The following is a 12,027-nucleotide window of genomic DNA, read 5'->3' as shown; positions in this document are numbered from 1 at the left end:
CTGGTCTCCCAGAACCAGGAGAGGCATGAAAAGAGCGGAGAGGAGGTTGGCTTCACGCAGGCTAAGCCTCTGATTGCTTGGGGGGGGGAACCCTGGAGAGGTGGAGACTGAGACGGCTGTGGGGAGGTAGGAACTTTCAGTCTGGGCAACTGGGCAAGACCTACCAGAGGTGAACTGCTGGACTCATGAGGCCTGACCCTCAGCCAAGTCATGGACTTGGAAGGGACCCCAAGGCTCGTCCAGGCCAGGAATCACAAGTCTGTGTGTGTGTTTGCTAATAATGAGTTACCGTATTTTCCGCTCTATAAGATGCACCAGACCACAAGACGCACCTAGTTTTTGGAGTAGGAAAACAAAAAAAAAATCTTCTGAATCTCAGAAGCCAGAACAGCAAGAGGGATCGCTGCGCAGTGAAAGCAGCCATCCCTCTTGCTGTTCTGGCTTCTGGGATAGCTGCGCAGCCTGCATTCGCTCCATAAGACACACACACATTTCCCCTTACTTTTTAGGAGGGAAAAAGTGAGTCTTATAGAGCAAAAATTACGGTAATTCCCATGATGTGATTTACTGCCAGCTGGCTCCTGCCTTCTGCTTGGTCCAAGCTGTGCTTTCCCCCCTTTCCTTCCATGTCCCCAGCGTGGCAGTGACCCGCTCCAAAGACGTCCCTCCCTTTGGGCCAGCCATCCCCAGCCGAGCCGCCTTCCACAAATCCGACGTCTTCCGGGACTTCCTGCTGGCCAAGGTGATCAACGCCGAGAACGCGGCCCACAAGTCGGACAAGTTCCACACCATGGCCACGCGGACACGGCAGGAGTACCTGAAGGACCTGGCGGAGAACTGCGTCACCAGCACGCCCATCGACTCCACGGGGAAGTTCAACCTGATCTCGCTGGCCTCCAAGAAGAAGGAGAAGACGAAAGCCCGGCCGGGGGCTGAGCAGCACAGCGCCGGGGCCATTGCGTGGCATGTGCAGGCGCAGGATTACACCCAGGGGCTGGAGATCGAGTGCATCTTGGGCATCTCCAACGAGTTTGTCGTCCTCCTGGACCTGGGCACCAAGGAGGTGGTCTTCAACTGCTTTTGCGCGGACGTGATCGGGTGGACGCCGGACACGTTCAGCATCAAGATCTTCTACGGGCGCGGGGACCACATTTTCATCCGGGCCCTGGAGAGCAATCCGGAGGACATAAAGGAGATTGTACAGCGCCTGAAGGTCAGTGACGGCCACATTAAGTCAGGATAGCACCCTTGGATCCTTGGGCCCTTTCCATTCCTGCGAGGAGCTGCTGGGAGTTTGAAACCAAGTTGGAAAACCAAGCCTTATTTAGGAGGTGTGGTAGAGGGAGTTGGGGGGAAAGAGAACTGGGGGGCAGGTGATGTGAGAGAATACAGTGGTATCTCAGGTTACAGATGCTTCAGGTTACAGACGCTTCAGGTTACAGACTCCGCTAACCCAGAAATAATACCTCGGGTTAAGAACTTTGCTTCAGGATGAGTACAGAAATCGTACAGCGGCGGCGCAGCGGCAGCAGGAGGCCCCATTAGCTAAAGTGGTGCTTCAGGTTAAGAACAGACCTCTGGAACAAATTACGTTTTTAACCCTAGGTACCACTGTATCTGAAAGGCTGTCCCATGGAAGTGGGAGTTTTCAAATAAGCCAGTGTATTCAAATGACAGGAAAGGAGATTGCGACTAAAGCTTAGGAATAACCTCTTGATGGTCAGAGCCGTTACAGAGAAATCAAGATAATAAACGTTTCATAAAAGAATGGAAATGGTCTACTGAATATTTACAGATAAATTGCAGACAGGTAAAAACATTGGCAGGGTTATTGTGATAACCTGCAGTTTCATAAGGGTATATATTTAAAGTAGATAATTAAATGAGTAAATTAAATGAATTTGGATATGCAGAAGATATTAAAAAATAAATTTAAGGAACCGCAGAAAGAGGGGGAAGGAAGTCAAGCTTTGAAATGTTAAAGTGATTGTAAAATTAATGATAGGTATAAACCTGAAAAGTATAAATAAAAAAAATTATGGGGGGCGGGGAGGAAAGGAGATTGCGACTAAAGTTTAGGAATAACTTTGTGATGGTCAGAGCCGCTGCAGAGCGGAACTGTCTCCTTTGGAAGGTGGCAGTGGCATGCGGTTGGTGCACTGGGGGGCTAGACTGCTCCCCTAAATGTTCCCAGGAAATTAAGGTAAAGGGACCCCTGACCATTAGGTCCAGTCGTGGCCGAATCTGGCGCTCATCTCGCTTTATTGGCCGAGGGAGCCGGTGTACAGCTTCCAAGTCATGTGGCCAGCATGACTAAGCTGCTTCTGGTGAACCCGAGCAGCGCACGGAAACACCTTTAACCTTCCCGCCAGAGTGGTACCTATTTATCTACTTGCACTTTGATGTGCTTTCGAACTGCTAGGTTGGCAGGAGCAGGGACCGAGCAACGGGAGCTCACCCCGTCGTGGAGATTTGAACCGCCAGCCTTCTGATCGGCAAGTCCTAGGCTCTGTGGTTTAACCCACAGCGGCACCCACGTCCCTCCCAGTAATTTAATAAAGTGTTAAAGCCCAGCGCCTCCTTCCCAGAGCCTGGAAAGCTTCTGCCCGGCTTAGGGAGAGAGGCATGATGCTCACATGTGGACCATTGGGACATCACAACACAACACACAGGTCCTGGCAAACCAGCGCCTCTGGCCCTAACCATTCCCCTACGAAAAATTTCACCGCCTGCCGCTGGAAGATGGGGTGCAATCCTTCATTGGAGTTTCTTAAGCAGAGGTTGACCGGTGATCCCTGTAATTCGGGGGGTTAGATCAGATGACCCTTGGGGTCCCTTACAGTTCCACTCTTCTTTGCCCCTTCCGACTCTTTCCCTAGGTCATGACCTCTGGCTGCGAGACGGTGGAGATGACGCTGCGCAGGAACGGTCTGGGGCAGTTGGGCTTCCACGTGAAGTTTGACGGGACGGTGGCCGAGGTGGAGGACTACGGCTTTGCCTGGCAAGCAGGGCTGCGCCAGGGCAGCCGGCTGGTGGAGATCTGCAAGGTAGCCGTGGTCACACTCAGCCACGACCAGATGATCGACTGGCTGCGCACCTCCGTGACGGTGAAGGTGGTCATCGTCCCGCCGCACGAGGATGGCGTCCCTCGCAGGTAACATTGGCCTTGCTTTGCATCCAACTCCTGGCAGGCTGGCAGAAGCAAAAGGATTCCTGTGGCTCCACGCAGAGGTCTTTTCTGCACCAAACCATTGTGTTGTGCCAAGAGGACGCAGCCGTGCCCATTGAGTGGCCTCGCATGGACCCCTTTTGCACACTTTTGCTCCCGCTGCTCATCGCAGAGCTGGCAAGGGCTGTGGAAGCAGTGTTGTCAGTGTCTGATGTGCAAGGCAGGAGGCTGGTTCGGGGTCCCTGGCAAACAGCTTGTGCAGCCTCTGGTGGAGGAGAGCCCGCCTGCTCCTGAGGAAGGGCCGTCCTGAAGTTCAGTTAGACTGTTGTTTAGTCGTGTCCAACTCTTTGTGACCCCCTGGACCAGAGCACGCCAGGCACTCCTGTCTTCCACTGCCTCCCGCAGTTTGGTCAAACTCATGCTGGTAGCTTCAAGAACACTGTCCCACCATCTCGTCCTCTGTCGTCCCCTTCTCCTTGCGCCCTCCATCTTTCCCAACATCAGGGTCTTTTCCAGGGAGTCTTCTCTTCTCATGAGGTGGCCAAAGTCTTGGAGTCTCAGCTTCAGGATCTGTCCTTCCAGTGAGCACTCAGGGCTGATTTCCTTCAGAATGGATAGGTCTGATCTTATTGCTGTCCATGGGACTCTCAAGAGTCTCCTCCAGCACCATAATTCAAAAGCACCCATTCTTCAGCGATCAGTTAGACTACATCTCCCATATTGGCCATGCTGGTTGGGACTGATGGGAGTTGGAGTCCCAGCATCATTTGGGTGGTGACAGGTCTCCATTACTGTCCCCGTGAGTGATGGGCAAGACTTGTGGCTGATGTTGCAGTGGACACTCAGTTCTGCCTCAAGCAACATATCCATTTAGGCCTGGGCGCTGTGGGTTAAACCACAGAGCCTAGGACTTGCCGATCAGAAGGTCGGAGGTTCAAATCCCCGCGACATGGTGAGCTCCCATTGCTCAGTACCTGCTCCTGCCAACCTAGCAGTTTGAAAGCACATCAAAGTGCAAGTAGATAAATAGGTACCGTTCCGGTGGGAAGGTAAACGGCGTTTCCGTACACTGCTCTGGTTCACCAGAAGCGGCTTAGTCCTGCTGGCCACATGACCCGGAAGCTGTACGCCGGCTCCCTCGGCCAATAAAGCGAGATGAGCGCCGCAACCCCAGAGTTGGTCACGACTGGACCTAATGGTCAGGGGTCCCTTTACCATTAACTGTTTGCTGTTACGGTTTTTATTAATTGCCCAGCCTTCACCCTAATGTCCCAGTTGCTGCAGGCCCAGGAGGTCTCAGGGTGTGTGGGGAGGTGGTCGCTCGACCTCGCCCCTTGCCCCGAGTGGTAGAGCAGCAGGGAGAGGGAAGTTTGGGTATCTTGTGGCCTTTGTCTCCCTAGCGCAACAGATCCATGTTTCAAAAGAGACTTCTTGCAGTTTGGAAAGTGACAGAGAAAGTGACATTTGCATGGAGAAATGTGGGGTGGGTGGATGAGCGATGAGGGGAAGCCTAGAAATCAGAAAAGAGGCAGGGTGGAGGCTCAGTGTTGTCTAAAGGTACCCCTGACCGTAAGGTCCAGTCGCGGACAACTCTGGGGTTGCATGCTCATCTCGCTCTATAGGCCGAGGGAGCCAACATTTGTCCACAGACAGCTTCCGGGTCATGTGGCCAGCATGACTAAGCCACTCCTGTTAATCTGCATCTGCTACGCTTACTCAAGAGTCTTTGGTGAGGGACTTGATCAGTGGCTTTTGGAGAGTCTTAAGTACACTGTACTTCCTGCATCACCCCTTTCCATATGCTGGTAAAGGTAAAGGACCCCTGACAGTTAAGTCCAGTCGTAAACGATTCTGGGGTTGTGGTGCTCATCTCACTTTACTGGCTGAGGGAGCTGTTTGTCTGCAGACACCTTCCGGGTCATGTGGCCAGTATGACTAAGCCGCTTCTGGCAAACCAGAGCAGCGCACGGAAACGCCGTTTACCTTCCCACCGGAGCGGAATCTATTTATCTACTTGCACTTTGACGTGCTTTCGAACTGCTAGGTTGGCAGGAGCTGGGACCAAACAACGGGAGCTCACTCCGTCGCAGGGATTCAAACCTCTGACCTTCCGATCGGCAAGCCCTAGGCTCTGTGGTGTAGACCACAGCGCCACCCATGTCTCCCCAGTGTTGTCTAAGCGGCCCATAAAGCAATCAGAGGAAATGCTCAGTGAAGATAAAGACTCAATAAAGACTGACTACCATCTAATCTCTGCAATAAGCTTTGTGCACGGAAGTCAGAATGGCTGGGTCAACGTTTGGATTTTGCTAATTCAGTACACCCCCACGATCTTGTTCCTGGTCAGTCACTGCCAGTTCCAGCTCCCCCTAAACACATGTCAAGTGAGGAAATATCTTGAGCCAATGGGCTTCACATTCCTCTAGTTTCAATTCCTCACAATCCCTTTTTGCTCCTGTATGTGATCTGTAAATTTGACCCTTGCTGCTCTCCTCCAACTCCAGGTCATTTGTGAACAAGTTAGCAAGCAGAGGCCCAGGCGATGCTTGAGGGATTTTCTGCATACCTCCATCCTGTTCCCTGGTTCTCCTGTTCCTTAACCAGTTACCAGTCCATGGTGGAATCTAGACACATATAAAAAACCGCTGTGGAAATGCTGAAAAATGTATTGAATTCGCCATAAGGCTAACAATCGCCATCTAGTGTCACATTTGTTTATTGCACTTTACAACACACTTACAAGGTTTTATCACCCCTTTCCATATGCTTATAAAGGTAAAGGACCCCTGACAGTTAAGTCCAGTTGTAAACGATTCTGGGGTTGCGGCGCTCATCTTGCTTTACTGGCTGAGGGAGTCGGTGTTTGTCCGCAGACAGTTTTTCCGGGTCATGTGGCCAGCATGACTAAGCCACTTCTGGCGAACCAGAGCAGCGCACGAAAACGCTGTTTACCTTCCTGCCGGAGCGGTACCTATTTATCTACTTGCACTTTGACGTGCTTTTGAACTGCTAGGTTGGCAGGAGCAGGGACCGAGCAACGGGAGCTCACCTCATCACGGGGATTTGAACCGCTGACCTTCCGATCGGCAAGCACAAGAGGCTCAGTGGTTTAGACGACAGCACCACCCACGTCCCTATGCTTATAGAACCTAATAATAATTATTATTATTATTATTTATTTATACCCCGCCCATCTGGCTGAGTTTGCCCAGCCACTCTGGGCTGCTCCCAACAGATTAAAAACAGAATAAGATATCAAATATTAAAAAAGTTCTGTAGAGGGTTGCCTTCAGATGTCTTCTCAAAGTCAGATAGTTGTTTATTTCCTTGACATCTGATGGGAGGGCATTCCACAGGGCGGGCAGCACCACCGAGAAGGCCCTCTGCCTGGTTCCCTGTAACCTCACTTCTCGCAGAGAGGGAACCACCAGAAGGCCCTCGGCGCTGGACCTCAGTGTCCAGGCTGAATGATGGGGGTGGAGACGCTCCTTCAGGTTAGCCACTGCAGGGGGTTGGACTAGATGACTGTAGGGTTCCCTTCCAACTCTACAGTTCTAGGATTCTGTGACTTGACCCTGAAGAAGCCTTGCTGGCCCTCCTCCAACAAAACTTGTTCTTCCAAAGGCTTGGCCATTCTGTCTTGGGACGATGCTTTCCGCCCGTTTCCCGGGAGCAGAGGCTAACAGAGAGCGAGGACGGGTGTGCTGACACCCTACACAGGACTGACTGCATTGCTCAGGAATGTGGGCTCCCTGGGGGGGGGGGAATCTGGGCCGCACCCTGCATTGCTGGAACGTAACCATGCCGGCGTACAGCTGTTTTGCGCCTGAGGAGTCTGGGAGAGGAGAGCGAGGAGCCGTTTCAGATGTCGGTTCAGGATTCAGATCCGCTCCTGGCCTCCCAGTCACCAGAGCAGGAGGGAACAGTCCCCGGCTCAAGCGCAGGGTCGGGGGGGAGGGCAGCACAGAGCCCGGCCCCTGCGCATCATCTCTCCCAGGTTGTAGTCACTGGATGCTTGGGGGCAGTCGTTGCAAGACCGGTGGTAGATGTCCTGTTTCTTACTGAGCCCACTCTTATTCTGGTGAGCGAGACGTCCCCAAGTCGGCGGGGGGTAGAGATGGAGTTACCGTATTTTTTGCTCCATAAGATGCACCTGACCATAAGACACAACTAGTTTTTAGAGAAGGGAAACAAGAAAAAAAAATTGGAACGAAACAGTGGATGTATGATTTTTGTGGTTCATGCTGTGGCCACAGACATGTGATTTGACGGTGAGTTTGGGGTAGCCGAATGCAAAAATCCTGAGAATCCATGTGGATCCGTGCTTTGTAACCGCGTTTTTGCGCCATTGCATGATCTGCTTTTCGCCCCTGGGCAATTCGGCTCCAGGGACCACGCATTTGCTCCATAAGACACACAGACATTTCCCCTTCCTTTTTAGGAAGAAAAAAGTGTGTCTTACGGAGCGAAAAATACGGTACTTCTGGTTCTTTAGCCATTGTCCTCTTGACATTGATCCTGAGCTAAACAGCATCCGAACGCTTCTTTCCAGAAGGCAGCATGGCCAAGCAGTGGAGAAGAGTTTTACACATGGCCCCTTTGTGGGGGTGGGGGGGCGCTTCTGGGTTTGCATGCCACAACTGACCACAGACAGGTCGCCGACTCAGCCTCCCATCTGTAAACATTAGTGTTGTCATTGTTGTGGTTGTTCAGAGCTTTATGACCTGCCCTTCACCGGCACGTCCCCAGGGCAGCTCACGACACTTTAAAACCCAGAATTAAAACCAGCCAGAACAAATAATGGCCATGGGAAGAGGGTGCGTCCCGCAGACACACATCTAAGGTGTGACTTCAGCATCCGGCCGGAAGCTGCGGGGAGGGAATTCCACAGCAAGGGGCGAAGGCGACCTTTGCGGTTCCTGTTTTTTTAAGAGCTTTGGATGCGAAAAGCTGCGTTTGCCGCGAGCGGGGTGAGGACGGCGAGCGTTTCATGCTGGCTTCTCCCAGGCTCCCCTTTTTGGGAAGTTCTCCACCCTGCGCGGCCCCTTTCCGCTCCCGCCTGCGAGTGGGCTGCTCTTACTCATCTCCTCTAGAGGAGGCGGACGCATAGAGCCTGCAAAGAGTTAAGTAGCATCCTCGCGAGCCCCAGCTGTGCCCTTGGCCTCTCCAGCTTCCTGCCTGATTCGCCAGGTGTGGTTGGGAGAGCAAGTTGAGGCACCCCTCAGCTTGCCGGCAAGTCCGCCCTCCTCCCGCCCCCCCCCAACCAAATTGCCGGTGCTGAACGGAGTGCACAATGGCTGAACTGATGCGGCTGCTTGTCCTTCCTCTCCACGGAGCCGAGGGGGTGGGCAGTGGGGCTCTCCCAGCAGAGGCAGGTATTGGCCCTGAAATTTGAGTGGGGTGGTCCTGTCGGGCCCTTGAAGCCAGGGTGTTGCCGGGGGGGGGGGCAGATCTCCCTGCCAAGGCTTGTTGCCAATGACTTCATCCTTCCCAGCACTGCTTTTTGGAGATCCAGCTGGCGGAGGGAGGAATCAGATGCTTGCTTTTGCTAGAGACTTGCCTGGGTGAGTGAAATCTGCAGCTCCGTGTGCTGTGCCCCCCCTCCCCCGAGCAAACAGTGGCACCCCAGAGGAGTGGGTGCAGATCCACCTGGCCAGGGGAAGCCCATCACGAGGCGGTAGGCTGTCTCCATCCTCCGACGGAGCCTGGCCCTTGCGGCTGTCCCTCCCGTTCTGAAATCCAGCCTTCCTGCCGCGCTGGAAGTTCTGGTTTGGTGCAGAGGTGGCCCCTGGCCTTGAACCCACCTGGGGTCTCCCAAGGGAGAGCCAGAAAAGAGGGGCTCCTTTTGGAATGGGGGGGCAGCCCAGAGACACATGGGGGATGGATGGGGAATGGAGTAGAGCGTGAGTCATGGCAAGAGGTCTTCGCAAAGGTTGACTCAGCGTGATTCTTTGCTTCCGAGAATTATATGGAAGTTCTTACATCGGGCCATTGGAGGATCGGAGCTGCAAAGTGTGTGTGTGGGGGGGGGTTTTGGGGGGGGTCAATGAGCACAGCTCCCCACCGTCTCTCTGAGCACATGTCTCTCTCCTTGTTTCATAAGCCGCACATCTTGGCAGCCCCTGCCATGTGCATGACTCAGGTAACCGAAAGTCCTTCCTCATGCAGCTCAGTGTTGGACTGCGGAACTCCCTCCCACAGGAGCCAGGGGTGGCTTTAAAAGAGGATGAGAGAAATCCATGGAGGAGACGGGGAAGGCTGTCAATGGCTCTTAGCCAGGATGACTGTGCTGTGCCTTCACAGCTGGAGGCAGCGATTCTCCTGAGTGCTAATTGCTGGAAGTCAGAGGAGATGGGGAGATGTGCTTGGATCCTGCTTGCGGTTTTTGGCCCCTGTGAAAACAGGAGTCTGGGCCTGATCCAGCAGCCGAGCTCTTCTTACTTGTTATTGTGGAGCCCCCAGGTCCAGAGGCAGTCTATCACGATTCCTGGGTTCTTAGGGGTACCTGGTCACCACGATGACAGGATGTGGGGCCAGACGGGCCCTCTTGGATCTGGTGACATTGCCTCTGGCCTGGTGGAGGCCATGAGGGCCAACTTCGATGGCTCTAAAAGGAAGAGTCGGAAGGGGTGCGGAGGGTCATCCAGCCCAACCCCGTTCCGTGCGGACGGTGGAGAGCTTTGCTCAGTGCGCCTCTGCTCTGCTCTCTCTCCCTCTGCAGGGGCTGGGCCGAGTCCTTCAAGATGAGCACCCTGGAGGCCAAGGGGGAGCAGGAGAGCCTGCCGGTGGGCTACCGGCCCCCCTACCGCAGCAACTCCGCCTGGCAGTGGAGCAGCTCTGCCCCCCACGGCTCCTCGCAGCCGAGCCACGGCCAGTCCCAGTCCCTGACCAGGACCCCGAAGCAGAGCGCCGTGGCCCCTTACCGAGAGCCCCAGCCCCAGCATGGCAAGAGGTGAGGAGGAGGAGGGTGGTCGGGCATGGGGGGGCGCTTGGCTTGCTCATTTTCTCCCCCCCCCCCGGTAGCCTCGCCCTCCTGTTGCTGCTGCATCCAACATCTTTGCAGCTTCCCAAGGCGCCTGCCGGTGCCCTTTGGACGGTCCTGCCGCAGAGCGCATGTGCCCTGTGGGTCATGACTCAAGCTCTTTCCTTCTCCCATTGCCTCCCCCCCCCTTTGACTAATTGCTCCATTATCTCTCTCTGCTGAGGATGTGCAGAAGAGGCTCTGGCGTTAGGCACATGTGCAGAGTTGCCTGCCGAGGCACTGCTGGGCACCAGGGAGAGCGCTGAAGTTCCTCTTCCTGATACCTCTCTCTTTCTCTCTCTCTCTCTCTCTCTCTCTGCCTCCCCCCTTCCAGGCCAGTGAGCTTCCCAGAGACCCCCCCAGCGCTCTCTTCCTCGCAGCCTGGGACAGAGAGGATCTTGTCCTATCGCCAGCCCTCGGGCAGCTTCTCCATGCCAGGCTCTTCGGGGGCAGCGGCGGGGGCGGCCTATGCTCGCTACAAGCCATCTCCGGAAAGGTAGGCACGGGGGGGGGGCAACCCCAAGGGGGTCTCTGCACATCTCAGGTGGCAACCGGGCACGGCCCTGCAGGGAGTGGCGAAGAAGGGCAGAGGGTTCGATTCTCAGCGCAGAGAGAGTTTGGGACCCCAGTCCTGGGCGCTCTGGCCTTCATTCCCAGGCAGCAGAAGATTCTCTCCCCCCCCCCATCTCGCCAGGTGGGTTGGGGGGCAGCAGGGCAGGGGGCTTCACCCATCACTCCAAAATCAGGACAAGAAGTAAGAAAGCTGCAGAGGCACCTACCTGTTAACAGCGACGTCCTTGCTTAGTACAGGTTTTTCTTAGCGCTCCAACGTGTGACAAAAAGGTGCCAAGTGGCAGAGAAGGTTTGGCTGGCACCTTGTGATACCCTGCGAAGTGGGCGGGTGGAGGTGTTTGGGTTGGGAAAGGGCATTTTGCACCCTCCTTCTCCTTTTTTCCTCTTCGTTCCACTTCACGGTGACTCCGTGCAAACGGTGCCCGCTGCAAAATGCTCGGATGCTTCGGTGCCAGACCCCACCCTGAGCCCAAAGGGATGCAGGTCCTGCCGAGGTGGGGGGCATTAGCCAGACGGGCAGCGCTTGGCGTGTGGAGGAGCGATGGGTCACCCTGGCATGCGCTGGGCCACTTCGGGGAGGGCAGTGAAAGGGTCGAGGCTGGAAGGGGCAGCAGGCTGAGCTTGAGGCGATGGCTGGCATGGTGGCATGGTGCCCGAGAGAAGCATCCTCTCCCTTTCCCCAGGGGTCTGTTGCTGCCACTTCATCCGGCCTGGTTGGCATTAGACGTCGGCTGGCACGCCTGGTGCAATGGGGACCCTCGCAGGGCACCATTCAGGGCCACAGCACCCGGGCCCTGCTGCAACCTCTCCTTCCCCTCTCGCCCTCTGAAGCTGGAGAGAGCAGGAGGGTCTGGGGGGTGGGCTGTCCTAGCTGCCCCCTGCCCACCTGACTGGGGAAGAGGGCATCTTCTTCCTCTGGCCTGGCACTTGACTTGAGTCTTCCGCTGCAGCTCCTGCCCCGAGAGGTCTGGCCGTGGAGCGTTGCTGCTTTGGGGGGACGTGTGGGGCTGGAGAGCGGTGGTTAGGGGGCTGTGTGCTGAGCCCCCACTCGTCCCTTCTGCTCATCTCTTTCTGGGCAACTGTGCCTCCGTTGCCTGGGCCACTGAACTGAGGAGCGCTATGCGTCTTCATTCCCCTCCCTCCCTCTTCTCCCCCCTGACACAAATTTGGTATTTTTAAAACCTGCTAATGAACGGGAGGCAGGCTTGGGTGGTGTTATTCGCCCCCCTCCCCAGCCTCGGTTTGCCTTCTTGAGCTGCCGCCT

The 12,027-nt window shown here is 55.1% G+C and overlaps 1 protein-coding gene across 3 annotated transcripts in view; it reads left to right on the top strand.

Annotated features, from left to right (window-relative positions):
- SIPA1L3 (signal induced proliferation associated 1 like 3) overlaps window positions 1-12,027 on the top strand; it is a 111,087-nt gene that overhangs the window by 71,636 nt on the left and 27,424 nt on the right. For all 3 annotated transcript variants that reach the window (XM_081200144.1, XM_081200143.1, XM_081200142.1), the window contains 4 exons: window positions 637-1,213; window positions 2,880-3,154; window positions 9,891-10,121; window positions 10,525-10,686. In XM_081200144.1, the coding sequence (XP_081056270.1) occupies window positions 637-1,213; window positions 2,880-3,154; window positions 9,891-10,121; window positions 10,525-10,686 (1,245 nt within the window). The remainder of the gene's footprint in view (window positions 1-636; window positions 1,214-2,879; window positions 3,155-9,890; window positions 10,122-10,524; window positions 10,687-12,027) is intronic.

Source organism: Podarcis bocagei (genome assembly GCF_964188305.1).
Source record: "Podarcis bocagei genome assembly, chromosome: 7".
Taxonomy (NCBI): Eukaryota; Metazoa; Chordata; class Lepidosauria; order Squamata; family Lacertidae; genus Podarcis; species Podarcis bocagei.
This window is presented reverse-complemented; position numbering and strand designations above follow the sequence as displayed.